Source organism: Danio rerio, chromosome 17 (genome assembly GCF_052040795.2).
Source record: "Danio rerio strain M-AB ecotype USA chromosome 17, GRCz13ab, whole genome shotgun sequence".
Classification (NCBI taxonomy): domain Eukaryota; kingdom Metazoa; phylum Chordata; class Actinopteri; order Cypriniformes; family Danionidae; genus Danio; species Danio rerio.
Window position 1 is genome coordinate 25,357,100 of NC_141037.1, and position 19,771 is coordinate 25,376,870.

Below are 19,771 nucleotides of genomic sequence, written 5' to 3' on the forward strand. Positions count from 1 at the left end.
CTTAGTTTAAATGCACATTTGTAAATAAACACAAAGTACTAATGCAAGTAACTTGGCAAAACGATAGGAAATATTTTTGTTACATCAAAAAGTGTGGTTATATCACCATCTATCAAGCTAATCCAGCCAACTTTGTTCTTAAACGTCACTAAAATTCTACATTTAAACCTCAATCAAATAGAAAATGTGGCAAATACCTGAGTTAATTTTCATTTTTGCGTCAACTATTCATTTACATTCTATAGATTTGCCCTCAACATAGCCTATACTGAGCCCAAATCAACCAGTTGTAGTACAAAAAACTCACAAGTAGTCCAAATTCCAGGAAAAGCAAACAGCAGGCAAATCGTTTTTATTCCCACTGATCACTTTAATGAAAGTCAATGTAGGCTACTGTATGGTAAATACGCTTTTTTAATACCCCGCCCTGTTTTACATAGAACTGGGAGGAGTGGATGCATCAAGGACAGATTCTGGAGACAGCAGGATGTGAACGCTCTCACAGCTGGAACCCAAAGGTAACCATGACTTTTAACAAAGACAAAAACAGACGCTTTTCTTAAAATCGGGTTTGGCTGCTGAGCGCTGGGATTTGCTGGCTGTTAAGTTTGTTTGTTTCGGTTTTTATTTTAATGCTGTGTGAGGAGCGCGAGACAGAAGTCCTCGGCGTGCGTGCGGGTGAGTTTTTGACGTTAGCAGGTTCGCTAAAACACATCCGCAAACACTTACTTTTTGCTTTATACCATTGTTAAAATAATGGCGGAAGCTCTCTCACTTTACAACTGCTGTGTTGAGTAAAGCTAAAGCGACTGCGGCTGTGTTTTTGACGTTTTTCCCGGTCTGAAGTAAAGTTCGCTTGATTTGTTATCTGTACGGCGTCACCTGGTGAGATCGTTGGCCATTATTCTGTCTCTAAGTATGCTACATTATGATGGTTAAAACAGCAAATGGCTTCAGGAAATATAAATTACTCGCAAACCGATTCAGAGAACTCCGCTATAATCCAAAACAGCCATTAACATTTAGTCACAGGGTGTGTGTCAGTGGAAACTGTGTATCCTATAATAACTATGCTTACGCGTGTGTATGTAGTTGCCCAGTGCATTTAAGTAGGTGCTGGGCTGTTGCCTATTTACTATGGTAGAAAAAATGGATACGAATTGTTCTCTACTTTCAGTTTCACAACTGATTTGATTGAATACTAATTAGGTTATCGTGTCTTTAATGGAGCTGTGTGACCTGTCTGATCATGTCTGCTCTGTAGTTCTATAGTAGGCTCTATATGGTTGGCTAACTGTGGTTTCAGTTAACGTATGAACAGGAGCACTTCCCGTTTAACTTGATGCTTCAATTGCCATAACAAACTTTTCACATGCTTTATTTCGCCTAAGCACTGTGCAGTTTTATGCTATGTGACTTCTTATTTGAATATAATTTGCATTGCAGCTCTTGTACAGACTGTGAAAAAAAAATCAGTTTGATTATAACAATGATATTGTTTAGGCCTACTGTATCTGGTTGTTAGCTGTTTGGGCAACTTTTTGTTGTAATTACTTTCTAAAAATCTAGTTTAAGCAAGATGCTATTTTAGCTACAGGTTTTGCTTCAAGCTTCTAAGCTCTCATTGGTGTTATTGTTGTATTTTAACATCAAGTGCTTGCTTTTATCAGTGATACAATGTAACTTAAATGTATTCAGACGATCTCCTGAAGGGAAGTAAATGCCAGCTGAAGATTAAATCAGTGGCCACTTCCAGGAATCAGAATAAGGAGTAATACCTGTTTGATTCTGATCGAAGAGAAACTTGAGAAAACAAAGTCCTCTAATTAGTTTAAGGGTTTTGCATGAGTACCGGCGGACTCTGAAGTAATCAATCATTAAAATGATGTGCAAATGAGACATTTTCTATTTTTTTGCTTGGTTTTGGTGACGTTTTTGGCAATCTGATTGACTAACTTTGGGTGAGAAAACTGAACTGAGACTTTGATATACTGTAGCTAATCATCACATTGATAGTGGCACTACAGTGACAGTCAGTATTTGCAGAAGTCTATATATGTCATACACACAACATTATTTTCATTTTGCAAACTGCAGTGTTTATTTTGACTGTAGATATTGATTTGAATGTTTGTGGTTTGACAAAGATGCCATTCTGTTTTATCCATGTTTTAGGTATCTAAATCAATTTACATGACTAAATGTGTGGGTTTAGTTAAATTTAGTGTGGTGGAATTTTCTCACATCAATGGGATTGAAATTAAGGTTTGCAATTTTTACAGATGTTTTACTTTTTACTTCTCTTTATTTTTCTTAAAGATAAAAGCACATATAAAGAAACAAGAACATGGCGTTTAGTGTACATCCTTTATAGAAAAAAAAAACATTTTACATTAATTTAATCCTTTAACTGCCTGCTTTACCAAATAGTTTTAAATAACGGTTTATACACAAAGCATTGTTGATTTACAAAAAAATCAAACAAACTTAATCCTGTTGCACTACTTCACTTGATTTTGGATTTATTATTAAAAAAGAAAAAAAACATGTTAAATAAGAATCTGGCTTCAATATTTTATGGCAAACCTAAATAAAAAAAAGATGATTTAGTGTTTAAAAATGTTTTATTTTTAATATTTTCTTAAATAAATTGGTCGTATACTTAAAATTTTTGGATTTTTCATAGTATATGTTTGAGTTCTTTTACTTTTACCATAAACTAACACAACTACCATTTGGTAAAGAGGTTGATATTTTAGAAATTATAGGATGTGTTGAAAAAAAATGCATTGAGCTTGTTAAATAGTGACATTAGAAGTTAGGCAATGCAAAGGGCTTGTTAAAGGTTTAGGTGGACATTCATTTACATTAATTTAATAAGATAAATGATAAGAACAAGTCAAGAGTGACTGATTGTTTTTTACTTTGACTTTTAAACATTACCAGAAACCAGCAGATACAGTAGATTAGCCTGCTGTCACTTTAAGATCTAATACATATTTTGTCAATCCCATATAATATGAAAAGTTTACAGTGGTATTCATCAAAAATGTAAATGAAATTATATCATAAATTAAAAATAGCCTTTCCGTTCTTGTATGGTGATCAAGAGGTGGCATTCTATGTACAAACTTTAGATAAACATAGAAAAACATAGCAAATTCAGTTCTCTTTTATGTCATTGTACAACTTTGAAATTCTTAATATTTTCTTGCATTAGATGTGATCAGTTTGATTTTAAATGTGCACATCCAACCTTAAACCTCATTGCATGTTAACAAATCATAACTCATTCATTCATTCATTTTCTTTTCGGCTTAGTCCCTTTATTAATTCAGGGTGGCTACAGTGGAATGAACCGCCAACTTATCTAGCACATTTTTACGCAGCGGATGCTCTTCCAGCCCCAACCCATCTCTGGGAAACATCCACACACACTCGTAGACTACGGACAATTTAGCCTACCCAATTCACCTTTACCGCATGTATTTGGACTGTGGTGGAAACCGAAGCACCTGGAGGAAACCCACGCAAATCATAAATTTTTTTGTCATTTCATCTTTATTACTTACTCCCAGGGCCATTTATCTTGAAGTTGACATTTAGGCGCACAACATTGGTGTTTTGCAACATCTATTTTTTATGAGGTGGGTTGTTAGCCCAACACTCAACCCCCAACCTGGAGGACCAGGACATACAAGCATACACTACAGACAATTTAGCCTACCCAATTTACCTATACTGCATGTCTTTGGACTGTGGGGGAAACCGGAGCACCCGGAGGAAACCCACTTAAACACAGGGAGAACATGCAAACTCCACACAAATGCCAACTGACCCAGCCGGGGCTCGAACCAGCAACCTTCCTGCAGTGAGGCGACTGCACTAACCACTGTGCCACCGTGTCACCCATTTCATCTTTATTAGGATACAAAGATGTCAGTAGATAATTTTATTGAATTTTGTCTTTCAAAATACTTCAATTGTCACATTTTCGTTTGTGAAAAATTTATGAAAACTAAGGGAAGTGATTTGCTTATGAACTGAACTGTATTTTTTAATAAAAATCTTTTATTTTACTTGTGCGTTCAGAATTTAGAAAGAAATTTTTACACATTATAGGAAAAAAAAAACTCATTAATTTACAAATTAACTCAAAATATTTTCCACCTTGTCTCCCCCTCATGGCATACCATTGTGTTTTGTGGTCACTGGAGCATCTTAACTGACTTTATGGAAACCAGAACTTTCCTTTTTTGGCTTAACTGTTAATCGACGTGCATGACATTTCCCCATTGTGGCTTTACCTCATTAACAGTACACATTTACAATCTCTTCCTCCATATTAACGACTGTGAAGTCAGAATGAGGTTCATTCCTGCCTGGTTTTCACTAGCATACAGAATGTTAGCCTCATTACAAAGACATTGCATGCTCTTAGGGAATGCAGAGTCTTCATCAAGTCTGTGCTTGATTTTTCACACAACCTTCATACCAGGCTCTTCCAGGCTGTTGCAGTTCATTTAGATTTTGTGAGGTAAATCTGATGTAGTTTGAATTGTAAATTCTACATGTTTTAATGAAAGAAGTGCTGGTTACATATTGAACCACGTTTTATTTTCCTTGTGCTTGTGGCGAGAAGACTAGGACCAGGTTTTGCGCGATGTGAGTCAGTGGGGTTTTTAACTAACCAGGGTAAATCCCTTGGAGTTACACTCATCAAGCAGTTCCATGATGACTCAAGTAATGCTTTTCAGTGCACGCTTGTGGCCGTAAGGTGTTACCCTGTTTCATTTTAATCAATTAAATGGAAGCCTTTCAAAGTAACCTACAGGATGTGGTTAAAGTGAAGAGGTTTATCTTAAGAGATCCCAGCAAACATACTAAGAGGTGTGGCTTGGAGGGGGACTTTCTAGCATTTTGTGGATTTCTTCGGAAGTGTCCTTTTGTTAATACACTCTGTTTCATGTCCTATTCTCTTGGTCACTGGCATTCCATTTAGCCACCACATGGGAAATACTCCACCCAACTCCAGACCGTTCACTTTGGTGATAAAGTGTTCACCCTCTTCCAGGAAATCTGCTCAGTGTCTTCAGATTTATTGAACTGTTAAAGGGCAGATGAGGCTGCTAATGGCTTTGTTGTTTTTTTTGCGCTTGGCAAGCTGCATGTACAGAAAATATCATATTTCATGTGTACATGGATTTAATTTTATTAAATTATTATTTTGTTAAGGAATACTAATTTCATCAAATTCTGAAAAATATAATAGATTTCATAATTATAGTCAATTTAAGTAATATTTCCTTGGCACTAAATCAACATAATATTTTTTTTTTTGAGGCATTCGTGTGTAGGTATGGGAAGATAACCATTTTCTTGATATACCACGGTTTGGAAAAGTCAAGGTTTTAAAAGTTTTCTGCAATACCGCTCCTTAGGTATGTGTGTATGTGTACGATTTCTTGTATTTTTTTTTTTATTATTATTATTTTATTTAGTTTTTTAGGACAACAGTATCTCCAGCAGAAAAGATACCCAAAAGATGGCATTTTAAATAGTAAATTAATAATAATAATGTGTTTTTGAAACAAATGAAGACAGCAGAAGTCAATAATTAATTTAGCCTGACATGTTTACTGTTCCAAAATATTTTAACTGTTACTCAAAATAAAATGTATCGTGTTCAAAAGGGAAAAAAGTTTTTATTTTTACCCAGACATTTAAAAAGAATACAGTTTAGAGCAGTAATCACAATATTGTGAAACCATGATATTTTTATCTACAATTATTATGCAATTTGGGGAAAATATCTAATTGGGATTTATTTTTTTTATTTTATTTTTTTACTATGTATTTCTTTTCTTTTTTTTTGTAATTCAGTTTTTTATTTCTGAAAGTGAGAATATACAATTTTTACAATCAGATATTTACTTTGTATTTCAAGGTGATTTTGATTTTTTGAATTCAAGCTTCAGCTAAAAAATATGTAAGTCATGGCAACAATTCCGCGACTGCTCTTAAAAATGACTTGTTTTTTCGGTGTCTGTGACTTTAAAACTAAAATATTCCCACATTATAAATGATGTTTCTTTGATATTCATTTGTATATTAATGCTTTTGAAGCAACAGACGCCATAATCCCACTTGTCAGCACTTTCTTGTTTTCTTTTCTTTCTTTATTTGTGGGCGTAGCTCCGTTGCGTAATTCTTATTGGGCAGAATAAAAGTGTGTCCACTCAATGGACTAGTTATAAAGCCCTGGTCAGTTCACACAATTTCTGCATAATTTCCTTGACGTAGGGTGTCATTGGGAGTCATACTGTAAATGACAAATGGACATCGTGACACAAGCTTCAATCGTTTCCTCTCATGCAATGTGGCATGACAACCGATATTATGTCTGCGATGCCTCACAACACCATCGCAGAAAGTCTAGCATTTCTAGCATAGTTTAATTTTCTGAAGCATAGCAGACTCTTTAAAAAGCACTTCACCTCAGATGTTATTCGTTATTCTTGCTTGCATATACACATATATATTTTATATTGCAGCCTCTTGTGATTAAAAAAAATTGCAATGTTTCAAATAGCGATTCGATTTCAAATAATCGGAAAGCCCAGCTGCCATAGAAATCTCAATGGCTCAATTTATTGTTAGTCATTCTTTCATTCATTTTCTTTTTAGCTTAGTCCATTTATTATTCTGGGGTTGCCACAGCGGAACGACTGCCAACTTATCCAGCATATGTTTTACTTGCAACTGCAACCCATCTCTGGGAAACATCCAAACACTCTCATTCACACGCATAGACTACGGACAATTTAGCCTACCCAATTCACCTGTACCGCTTGTCTTTGGACTGTGGGGGAAACGGGAGCACCTGGAGGAAACCCACGTGAACCAGGAAAAACATGCAAACTCCACACAGAAACGCCAACTGACCCAACCGAGGCTTGAATCAGCGTCATTCTTGATTTGAGGCAACAGCACTACCTATTGCACCACCGTGTCACCATTTATCGATTATTACTATTTATTTTTTGATTAAATAAATTTTTTAATTGTTATTATTAATAATAATAAAAAAAAATAAGAAATGCTGGTTTTGAAAGCATAAGAGACACACATTTTTAAAATAACTAGAATAAATAGTAATGCATTGCTTTTTCATCAATTCTGCTAAGTAAAGCTTGGTTTTGCATGTTATTTATTCTGTCCATTTTTCTGAGCTTGTGTGTTTGTGATCTTCTCCTGATCTCTATACAGCCATGAGTTTGCAGCCTTTGCTTGAGAAATGCTCTCTTAAAGGGATAGTTCGAGCAAAAAAACAAATTCTGTTGTAATTTACTCACGCTTTACTTTTTTTGACTTTTTTACTTTTGAAAAGGAAAGATATTTTGAAGAAAGCTGGAAACCGGTAACTCATAACTTCCAATTTATCTGCTTTTCTCCACTATGGAAGTCAGTGGTTACTAGGCATGGGCCAGTATAAGATTCTGATGGTATATGATAACCTTGGATAAAAATACCAGGCTTTCAGGGTATTGTGATTACTGTTCTAAAATATGTTCTCTTTAAATATATGGCTAAAAACAAATAGTTTTTCCCCTTTGGACACAATATATTTTAATTTGAGAAACATTTCAGATATTTTGTAACAGTAAACTGCAGTTTTAAAAACTTGCCTTTTCCAAACCGTGGTATAACTTGCAAGCGGTTATCGTCCCAGGCCTAATGGTTACAGGTATTCAGCTTTCTTCAAACTTTCTTCTTTAATTCAGCAGAGGAATGAGTATAATAAAGCTGTGGAACCGCATGAGGTTTAGCAAAATTAGTAAGTTATTTTTTATTTATGATTTTGCTGGACTATCCCTTTAATTTTTTATCACAGACGGACTGATTTGTTTTCATCCTTTAACGTAGTCAATCATGTGTAACCATAATCTTCAAAAAACCTGTGAAGGGCTGAAGTCACACATGCAGATTATCATCAGAGTAGATGAACAGACAATGCTGTTAACCAGACAAGGTGCTAAATATAGTTTTCTCTGTTCTGATTCATGCACGCACATGACATCAGCTTCCTGCAATGTATTGCTGATTTGTTTAAGTTTTTAACGTAATTTCTGTACACATCACATTGATACACAACGTCTTTGCTGTATATGGTGAAACTGAGTTTTAGTCTACAACAGAAGGTCTTGAGCTCAGTATTGAAAAATAAAAATATAACTGATGCATGACCTGAAAAGAAAAAAAAAACTTTATTTTTATTATAAGTAGTGCTGAAATTCATTGTTTTAATTTGATGGACTGTTAGCTGTGTCTGTCTAACAGTTACATGCAGATACATGCATTTTTGACCGTACATGATAGGACAGCATGCTTGCAATTTTAGCATAGTCTGTCAGCTTCAAGTATAATAAGAGAAAAATAATCGCAACAACATTGAGGAATTGATTCTTAAAGAAGTAGGAATCGTAATCAAGTTCATTTCCAAAAGCTTTGGGATTTATCAGCCCTAATATACACATTTCAGATTTAAGAATGATTTATAAGGATTAGTGGTATGTTTTCCGTCTTTTGGCTTTATTCTTGGCAAACAGTCATCCTCTAAATCAAGGGGGTGTCCAAACTCTGTCCTCTAGGGCCGGTGTCCTGCAAAGTTTAGTTCCAACCCCAAGCAGACACACCTGGGCTAGCTAATCAAGCTCTTACTAGACTTTCAAGAAACATCCGTGCAGATGTGTTAAAGTACTGTAAGTTGGAGCTAAAATCTGACATTGGCCCTCCAGAACAGAGTTTGTGCACCCCTGCTCTAAATCTTTTGACCAAACTATGCAAGGTTAAAGAAAATATTATCCACTCTTTTACCTGCACTAAGAATAAACATGATTCATGCAAACAATATTTACAAAGGAAACCCTGAGAACTGGAAACTTAGAGACAAAACAAAACTGTTCATACAATTTTTTTACTATTATATACATGTTAATATATTTGCTTGTATATTAGGCTCATGATTATGACAGGACTTTTTGTTTGTTGCTGTTTGGTGCACACATTTGGTGATGAGTTTGGTCACTGCTTGTAGAACCCTATATCATAGAAGGGTTGAACAAAAGTTTTTTTTTAAATAAGTATTTTAAAGAGTGTTTTGTACAATTTAAATACCTAAGAAAATGTCAAATTTTTCTCATTATTATTATAATGGCAGTGCAAGTAAATAAATCTGCCCGCAGTACAGGATCAGTTATATATCTTGCAAAAATTGACCAAAAGAAATAGCAACAATGTATGTCAATTTGTATTAATAGATGAAGTTGTGGTGTCTCTTGGCAACTGTAACAAACTCTGTTCTGCTTTGCATATTTTTTAACAACAAGTTCTTCTTTATTGTACCTGTCCAGGATGTGCTGTTCTTTCTTTCCTCTCATTACATTTACAATACATACTTTCTTTGTCATGTTAGAAAGTGTAAATATGTTCTGTCTTCTAATAACTGCAGAACAAATTAATCTAGATCTGTAGCACTAAATCGACCACCCCATGTTGTATAATCCTATTAGTTTTCTGCATTAGTTGCTAGGGTTTTTGTTGCTTACGGGTTCACAGTTGCTTACGTTGGTGGTAACCAACAACAGTATGATTAACCAGCAACCTGGTTGGTTTTACAAACCAGTAAAATTCTTTCACAAGCAGTGCATGCATTGTCTGTTCACTCTTACAATCCAGCCCGACGTTAAACAATTTGCCTTGTGAAAGTGTGTTGATTTGAGGCAGAGAGAGTCAGTCATTGTTTACACAGTAAATGTGGTGTTAATTATTAATAAGAGACTTCACCTCATAGAAACTCCCACTGTTCTTCTGTCTGACCATAAGTGCACTAAGTAGGAACACTTAGAGCCTGGACTGTAGTCATCAGTGCCCTCAAAATTATTTTCTGCTTTCTAGACATTGTTTTTTAACAAGAAGTTGTTGAACGTCAGCTTCCTCGATGTTGCCTTTGTTTCACAGAATTGAGTTGCCTTATATTAGTAACCCTATTGAGGTAGTTTTGTTCTTATTAAATAATGTTAGTGGGAAGCTATTTCTCCTAGACTCATTATGCTCCATGGCAACAGTGTTTACTCTGTCTTCCCACATCTTCTACTCCTTCAGGAGTTTCGGAGGAAGAGATGCATGTAAGAGTGAAGTTCTCTTAAGACCTTCAAATGGAAAATTGGATTAGTATTTTTGGTTTATTGAAAAATGTTAAGCAAATGAAAACAAAATTAATTTCATTTGCTCAAATGTGAAAGTGTATGTCCGTCTGAACTCATTATTTCGAGCAAGGTTAAAAACTTAACTTTCTCAGACCACTTGGACCAATCCTCATGTGTGAACAGACTCTGTTTACTCTTGCTGTTTCTAATGTTCACTCTGTTCCAGCATGTAACCATTACTGCGTGTCTGTTTTTCTTTCTCCAGAACTGGATTTGTTTTCCACATCATCCCTGTTTCCGTGGTTGGTCTGTCAGGATGGGCTAAAAACAACTGCTAGCACCTGAGCAACTCACACCTGGACCCTTCATAGTCTCACCTGCACACAGGTAAACAGTTCAGCCATGAGGTTATCATTTCAGACAAAAAGCTACTTTGATTGGTATCAGTTGTAATCTTGGATATGTTGAAGTATAATGATTTTTATTATACTGTATAAAATAATATGATCAATTAGTCATGACAACATCTGTTTTTAGTTCATTGCAACCTATTAAACTAACTTAATCATGTTCTAACTTAACATTACCATAAAATAAGTTCAATGGGTTCAAGGTTAATTTGATTCAGCATTAAAAAAATTAAGTCAACCAGTATTTTTTTATACTTGCCTACTAGTTCTAGTTTGAAAGCCAGGTGACTGACTAATGATTGCACATATAATGCTGACAATTAAATAGTAAAATGCAGTTTGATTATACATATACTAAATGATTATCTTTGGTTTGTTGACGATATTTGGTCATTTTGTAAATATGAAGCAAGTGTTTTAAATGAGTCTGTATGTTGAATGGGCTATATGCACTGCTAGTGTTTTTCAGCCAATGATGAACTTCCAGGTTTTTGTGATCATAGTTGGGTAAACTAAGAACGCCGTGAATCAGAAAGAACAACAAATATTTTATTACAATCTGATTTGCTGAAATAATAACAGATAAACTCCACAATAGTGTTATCAAGACTTTCAAAAAGAGGGAAAAATAGTGTGAGACTGATAACGACAGCCAGAGGAGCGAATAATGTCAAATTTCCTCTCAGGCTCATAGACGCTGCGTTAGAAACCTCTTGCATAAGCAGTAATTCATTATTTGTAATTTGATGCAAAGATTAAATATTACATCCATAAATGCATAAAAATGTTTATACATTGTTGAAAATTTATTAAAAACTTAAAAATATTAAAAACTTTCAAGGATTTAAGATGTCATAACACGTCTGTGTCAGTCTTGTGATAAGGATCCATGTGATTTATTGTCCTGAAACACTCTTGAGTACAAAAGAGTTATACTTTTATAAATATAATAAACATTATCACGCCATCAATGCGTCTGAGGGTGACGTTCAAAGGAATATTTCATTATGAATTGCACTCTGTGTTTATAATTGCAAAATAATTGCAAAAACATTGATGAAGATAAAAAAAATGCATCGAAGAAAGCATTTGATCACAGCTATTTGGATAGAGTCACACAAACTCTGCAAATTCACCAGTGTAAAACAAATAGTAGTGAATTTTTTACAGAAATATTTGAAATGCAGAATATTTTTCATTGTACATTTTTAAAGTCAGAACTTGCACTATTTTCTGTAACTGCAAATGAATGTCTCTCTGTGACTAACAGGCTCATATGTGGCCTTTAAATCACCAGAAGGCCAGCTGGCCCATGCGGCCTCTCTAAACATAGTCCTTTATGTCATGCCTGTAACACCAGACTCCATCTGCACTCCATAGGTGATACCTGGCCTTATACCGGTATACCTTAGAGAGTTCCTGCGGTGGGTGTGGGATGCACGAAGATGGGAGAGGAAAATGGGCTAGGGCTGAGCAGACAGAATGGGAAATGTAAGCTAAACTGAAGAATGTGGAGTTGAATAAATGAGAGAAACCATGTGCAACAGAGCAGAGGGGGTTGCCGGGAAACAAACGCAACGAAACAAGAGAAAGAGGGAGGAGCTGGTGAAAGAGAAGCAACAGGTGGATGAAGAAAACGCCACATGTTGAGATCAAGCAGATGAAGAAGTAGTGATATTAACCTTCAGCAAGTGTGAATTCTCAGAAATGGACTTTTAAATGTCAAGAGATAATTACTGTGTCGTCCCAAATAAGTGTCCTTTAGGAGTTAACTCATATAGAGCTAAACATTAAAGAGGTTTAGTTTAATTTTAGCTTGGCGGTCTAAAATTAAAATGACCAAGCATGAAATGAGGACAAGTTCTTTAAGTAAGTAACGTCTTTGTGTCCACCAATAGTTTAAATGCCTCAGTGGATGAAATTTTTCGTATTTTCTAGGCTTATAGCACAACACATGGACATGACCACCTCAATCATTTTGGTTATACAATATATATATTGCCCATATATATTGCCCATATATAAAAACCTATTTTAGCAACATTTTAGCTGACTGTGCCACATCTCTATTTTTATTGGAGGTTAAAAAAACACTATAGTATTTACCATAAATTACTGTAGTATGTTTTCATGTGGGTGTCTGACAACTGAAAACATATATGGTACCAGATATCGTAGACTCTGTTACTTTTTACCTTGCACTTTTTTGTTAACATTTATTATTATTATTAGTATTATTATTATTATTTAGGATAGCGTTCCCATTCAGATTTCAGTGCCTAATTATTAGATTGTTAAAATGACTATAATTAAATTCAATATTCTTAAGAATTAAATAAGATGTGTTCTGTAAAAGTATGTACTTGCATTGTGATATTATATTGTTCTGGCATCATATAATAAATGTTTTAAAATGGTCTTAAAATGGCAGTAATATCGTTTATCACAATATATTTTGGTGCAATATATCGTACAACAAAAAAAATAGATATCTTGACAGGCCTAGCCTCTTGTGTTTTCTTAAGGAGTCGACTTGTCTACGGCGGACGTTTACACTCATTAGTACTCAAGCATTTAGTTGTTGACACACAATATGAACTGAGCTCTGCATGCTTGGTCTTCTAATGGAATTTGCCTTGTGGTAAGTTTTGTCAGTTTCTGGGTATGTCGTTAATTAAAAACCTGTGAGCTAACCATTGTGGGGAAGTTCTTTATACAGGATTCAGTTAAACTGTTCTCATTAACTGCTTTGAACTTGTTTCAGAGAAATGTAGAGACATAGGAGGAACAGGAAACATTCCATTGTATGCATTTTATCTCAACATAAATCTCATCAAGATTTCATTTATGTATTACATTTAATACACAGAACGCACACACATATTAGCATTGGATGATAACCTGTTTAAGATTTACTGCAGTTTAGAAAGGCAAAGTTTTAAAACAGCCAAATTTGTCTGTTATACCGTTCTTATGGTATGTTTACAATTGATTGTTTTGGGGGAGTTTGAGCGAAGTGCTGAAACCCAATTTTTTGTCAGGATTATTATTTTTATTATTATTATTATTTTACTTCTGCCAATATAATTACCATAAAATTTGTCAGATGGTAATAGTCCTCACTGCTACTCAGATCCAAAGGCTTGTCCAAACCGGCCTATAAGTGGTGCTACATCACTGAAAACACAAATTTTAGTTTTTTTGGCCCACATTCATACACCGTTTTACGTAGACTTAAAAACTGTACATATTTGGAATCCTCGGGTCAGCCTGAACAAAAGTAGGGTCACTTAGATTTTCCCTATGACGCACTGTTTTTCAGCTACATCAAGCTTTGTGCGAAACCTACTTTTGCGAACTAGTCCTAGTCTTACATGTTTTTTTGTGAATATTTTTTTTTTAGGGCAAGAATATTTCCATCAGGAAAGGACCCTCCACATCAAAAACTACTGTTCCGAAATATTTTAAATGTTTCTTAAAAAAAATATATATTGTGTTCAAAGGAGGAAAATTTATGTTATGTACCCAGACATTTAAAATTAACTTATTTTAGAGCAAAAATCACAATACCGTAAACCGTGATATGCCTAGTCTTGATGGCACATAGTTTGCCTGTTCTCCGTGTGTTGGTGTGGGTTTCCTCCGGGTGCTCGGGATTTCCCCTGACTCCTAAGACATGAGCTATAGGTGAATTAAACTAAACTGGTTGTAGTGTATATGTGTGGGTGTTTCCTAGTTCTGGGTTGCGGCTGGAAGGGCATCCGCAGTGTAAAAGATATGCAGGAATAGTTGAAATAGAGACTAAGCTGAAAGAAAATTAATGAATCCAAATATATATATATATATATATATATATATATATATATATATATATATATATATATATATATATATATATATATATATATATATATATATATATATATATATATATATATATATATATATATATATATATATATGTGTGTGTGTGTGTGTGATTTGTAAACTAAAGTCATTTAGCTCCTGAATGTTTACTTGTTTGAAGTCAAATGTAGCTATGCTAGTAGATTCTAACATCTGTCTTATCTTTCTGTTTTGTTTTTGTTTTTGGTCTCTGCTGTTCAGGTGGTGAGACTCGACACCATGCAGGGACCTCGGAGGAAGGTGAAGGTCATGGCGATGATGACAATGGTGTTTCTCTTCATAGTGGTGGAGGTCTCTCGCAATGCTGGGAAGGGCAGCAGCAGTAAAAACAAGTCTCTGGTTCCCTTGAAGCGTTTCTGGGCAAAAGATCTTCCCAGCGACGCCTATTGGAATCGGCAACAGCAGCAGATTAACTACATCAACAACCGCAACCTAGAAAAGCTCAACTACACAATTGATAATCTTCCAGACTGGCTAAACGACACCGTCAGCCTGGACTCATGTGACCCAGACTATAGAGTGACCACCCAAGTGAAGGATTACAACTCTTTACCTGATCGATTCAAGGACTTCCTGCTTTACATGCGCTGCAGGTCCTATCCCATAGTTGTGGACCAACCAAACATATGCAAAAAACAACCGTTCCTTCTCCTAGCCATTAAATCTTTAGTCCCACACTTTGACCGACGTCAAGCTATCCGTGAGTCATGGGGCAAAGTTGGCCGCATTGCGAACAGATCCGTCGTTACGGTGTTTCTTCTGGGAAATGCGGCCACCGAGGACCACTTTCCTGACCTCTCAAAGATGCTCCATCACGAGAGCTCCATTCACAGAGATATCCTTCAGTGGGACTACAGGGACACCTTCTTCAACCTCACTATCAAGGAGGTGCTTTTTCTGGAATGGCTGAGCACGCGCTGTCCTGGAGCCAATTTCATCTTTAAGGGCGATGACGATGTTTTTGTTAACACCATCCACATCATAGACTTCCTAACTAATCTTTCTAATGCCAAAGCAAGGGAACTGTTTGTGGGGGATGTGATTACTAACGCTGGGCCACACAGGGACAAAAAGGTGAAGTATTTTATACCTGAGAGCATGTTTGTTGGAATGTACCCTGCATACGCTGGAGGGGGAGGTTATTTGTTTTCGGGACAGCTGGCGCAGAGACTTCACAACATCTCGAAGTTGGTGCCCCTCTACCCCATTGATGATGTCTACACGGGTATGTGCCTTATGAAAATGGGCCTCGCGCCTGAGAAGCACAAAGGCTTCAGGACGTTTGATATCGAAGAGAAATATCGTGATAATGCCTGTGCCTATAAGAGCTTGATGCTGGTCCATCCCAGAAGTCCTCAGCATATGATCAAAATATGGGCCTGGCTGAATGACCCAGCCTTGAACTGTCAGTGAACAGCTGCTGCTCATAGGTTTTACAGATTAAACAAAACTCAAGGGCGTCTCATATTGAAATGTGATTTTGGAACATTTTCAAAACCAGTTCCAGTGAGTTTAGCATGTGACGCTCATGTGGTTTTTCTACAAGGGATTGGCTGCTTTAAAGGGATAGTCCACTGAAAAATCACAATTCTGTCATTGTTTATTCACTCTCATGTATTTTTAAAACTGTGGGATTGAACTCTCTTGGTTTTTATGAACCAAATTATTATTATTATTATTATTATTATTATTATTATTATTATTATTATTATTATCTGAGATTCAGAGTTGTGTTTGAACCCCGCTGACTTTGTTTATAGATTAAATATTTTCGTGTGTGTTCGTCTGACAACAGTTTGAAATGACATGAGGGCGAGTAAACATTGACAGAATTTTCTTTGTGGTGAGCTCTCCCTTTAATGTTTTACAATTCCATTTATTATTAGCATTCTGATGTACTTCATTTCATGTCAAAGGTCAGAGCCCTAAGCTTGTTGGATGTATATATTTTAATGTGGCTCAGAATTACTGCACACAAGTATTGCAAGGGGTTAACTTTTGGTTGACATTCTGTTAAAAATGTTACAAGTATTTATACAGTGCTCTCTGGTTTGTGTTATCAGAGGTACTAAGCATTGTGGGAAATGTAGTTCAGCTGGTCTGAACATGGCACAAGCAATTCACCACTCACATGAACACTCTGTTGGACATATGTAGAACTTTTTTGTTTTGTTTGTTTTTGTTTTTTTTTCCTACGGGAGAATTGAGATGCATTTAAAGGATCGGATGTTTTATACTTTACTTTTTGTTGCTTTAGGTCATTTATGCAGCCATCACAAGCCTAATCTCTTGGTCTGTACTTGCCGTTTTAGTTCTCTGCAATGTGAATGAACATGCTGCCCTCTTGTTTTGCACACAAACAGCCTAAAAGCAGAGGCGAGTGTGTTTTCAGAGAAATGAAGAGTTTGCTCCTTTTAGAGCCCTGCTAATTGGGACAGCGGTTTCTGAAACCTAAATATTTAGCCTAAATATAGGTTGCCCACACACACTTGGAAATATGTGCTTGTGCACAGACCTTCTTTCTTCTGATTTATTTATTTAATTTGCAGACAATCAATTTCAAGACACAATGGAACTTTTTGTATTAACATTTTACCCAAGGTTGCGTTATTGTCAGCAGAATGTACAAAAATAATTTCTGACAGAAAAACAAAACCGACTAAAAGCTTGTTACTGTCTCTGATCTGATTCTAAACCTTCTCAGGACGTTCCTTAGGGTAAAAATATCAAGGTTGTGATTCAAATAAGAAACATACCTAATGTAGCTTCTTGGCTAAACGCATTCAATTTGACTTTTTCAGTTTTGGATTAATCCTGTTGCTGTAGTGTTTTTGTGCTGTTATTTTCCCCCTTTAAAAAGAGGCCAGGAAGCAGGTCTCGGCTGGATGACTTGATTATTATGTGTTACGATGACCCCTGCTGGGCTGAATGATATTTTTTTTTAAATCAACACTGGACCTCTTTTTTTAAAGTGGTAGCTCACCCAAAAAAATGCACATTACCTCATTTAGTCTCTCTCATTTGCTTTTTAAAACTGTTGAGTTTCTTTCTGTCGAACACAAATGAAGATATTTTGAAGAATGTGGGTTCCTGGCACCCATCAAATGACCATAGAAGAATAGAAGTCAATGGGGGCCAGTAACCAGGATTCTTCAAATTATCTTCTTTTGTGTTCAACAGAAGAATGAAACTCAAATCGCTTTTCAATGAGTGAACTGTGAGTGAGTGATATCATTTAATTTTTTTGGATTAACTATCGCTTTAAGTCTGGGGTACCCAAACTTGGGCCGTTGTCCGGCATAGTTAAGCTCCAACTTGCTTTAACACACCTGCCTTGAAGATTCTAGTATAGGCAGAAAGAGATTGATTAGCTGGTGCAGGTTTAATTGTGGTTGGAACTTAAATATGTAGGACACCGGGTTTGGGCACCCCTGCTTTAAATCCTGTATATGGCCTGTCTGTAGTAGAACAAATGTATATTTCCCTCTCACTTTTGAGTGGGGACTATTTATCAGCTGTTTCTCTTACGAATATAAAGAGGTGTACACCTAGTAATCTTTCTGCTCACGAAATATTCTCTATTTTTCTGCGGTCTGCCTCACCGTGTTTGCTGAACAGTTTAATCAACTTGGTTTATAGAGTTTCAAATCAAATTGTCCACCAAGCTATGGAAAAATGAGGACCATAAGGATGTTTCATATCGTCTCTCTGCTGATGGTCAGAAAGGCACACCGGATGTAGTGTTTGGTGAAAGAAACAAAGTGTTTACATGTGTTCTTAAACAGTGAGAAAAGCTTGTGTTTTCTAGTATATGAATCATGATAGACAGGTTTTTTATACACTGGTATTTACTGTACTCCTGTGAAGTCTACAGGACATTGTTTGTGCTTCTGAGCGAAATAGATGATATTGTTCACAGCTTTAATGTTTGTATACCGGAAGTGTAGTTGAGTTTTTTTTTTTTTTTTTTGCTTCTGCCTTAATGATGCATCATAATTAACTCAAATGTTACAATGTGATGTGTTGGATTAAGTGTGTCTTTAGTGTTGTGCGTGTCTGTGTATTTATGTGGATGTGTAGCTATATAAAGGCTAAGAAGTCAGATCGTGATAATCCAGTTCTAAACAAGAAATAATTGCGGCTTTTTTATTAAATGATTGTTTTGAATTTATGATTTGTTCATTTCTCAGCCATATCTGTCGATTTCTTTAAAATGTAAAGGCGTTCACTTGACTAAATTTTTTAGGAAGATGTTTTGACACCCTTCAAACACTGCAACCAACATGTGCCTTTAATAATTGTGATTGATTGTTTGCCTGTTTGTCTTTCTGTAACTGAAAATGCACATGTATGTTTATTTTGCCTTGCCTCTTTCTGATTTAATTGATCTAATAAATGGACAAACTGATCAGATGTTTATCAAAACAATGTTTAAACTGTCGTACCTCTGGTATTTCCATCTTGTGTTTTTGTTTAAATAGTTATTTTCTCTTTAATTCAGCTTAAAGTGGCATCTTTTGCTAGAACCATTGGAAAAGGTACAATATTAATATTTGTGATCTAAACATTTGAGATAAAAATTGTAATAATTTAGATCAAATAGAAAATATTCACATTTAATGTTTTTATTTTAGAAAATGACATTTGGTCAAAAAAGCATTTCAATTTGTTCTTAAGTCAATATTTATTTATAAAAAGCTTTTTAAAATCAACAAGTGCTGACCAAAGGTGCTGTACACACATACACCATCTCAAACAAAGGACAAATACAACAGACACAAGACTCTTGCATGGTATTAAAAGCCAAAGAGTAAAAATGGGTTTTAGGACTAGATTTAAAAACAGTAAGGGTTTGTATTGTCAGCATAACATGGAGATGGTTTAGGGGCAACCATTGCAAAGGCACGGTCTCCCCTTATTTTTAATCTTATATGTGGAACAGTCAAAAGTAGCCGAAAGTGCCCTTGGAGTGTACAGGTAAATTAATGCAGACCGGTATCTTGGTGCTAGTCTATTTAGGCATTTAAACGCGAAATTAAAATCTTAAAATATATTCTACACTGAGGAAGCCAGTAAAGAGAAGCTAGAATAGGGGTGTAATGCGTTCTCGTTTGTATGTCTCTGTCAGCAAATGAGCAGCAGCATTCTGCACCATCTGCAGACGAGTATGGAGGCATGGCGAATACCCACAAGAGGGCATTACAATAATCGAGTCGAGTCCAGATAAAAATATGTTTTAAGTTGTTA

The 19,771-nt window shown here is 35.6% G+C and overlaps 1 protein-coding gene across 8 annotated transcripts; it reads left to right on the forward strand.

Annotated features, from left to right (window-relative positions):
- Positions 1-468: 468 nt before the first annotated feature.
- b3gnt2b (UDP-GlcNAc:betaGal beta-1,3-N-acetylglucosaminyltransferase 2b) lies at positions 469-18,949 on the forward strand. 8 transcript variants are annotated; one of them, XR_015512804.1, is made up of 5 exons: positions 469-678; positions 10,474-10,595; positions 11,999-12,109; positions 14,726-18,494; positions 18,558-18,949. XR_015512804.1 is itself a non-coding variant. In XM_087289589.1 (4 exons), exons 3-4 carry the CDS (start codon positions 12,101-12,103, stop codon positions 15,935-15,937), a joined length of 1,221 nt encoding a protein of 406 aa, XP_087145715.1. In that variant the 5' UTR covers positions 469-678; positions 10,474-10,595; positions 11,999-12,100; the 3' UTR covers positions 15,938-18,949. The 8 variants fall into 8 exon arrangements, 4 of the variants coding, with proteins under 4 accessions (XP_087145715.1, XP_087145714.1, XP_087145716.1 ...); XR_015512803.1 differs by having other exon boundaries at positions 469-518; XR_015512805.1 differs by lacking the exon at positions 11,999-12,109.
- The last annotated feature ends 822 nt before the right edge of the window (positions 18,950-19,771 follow it).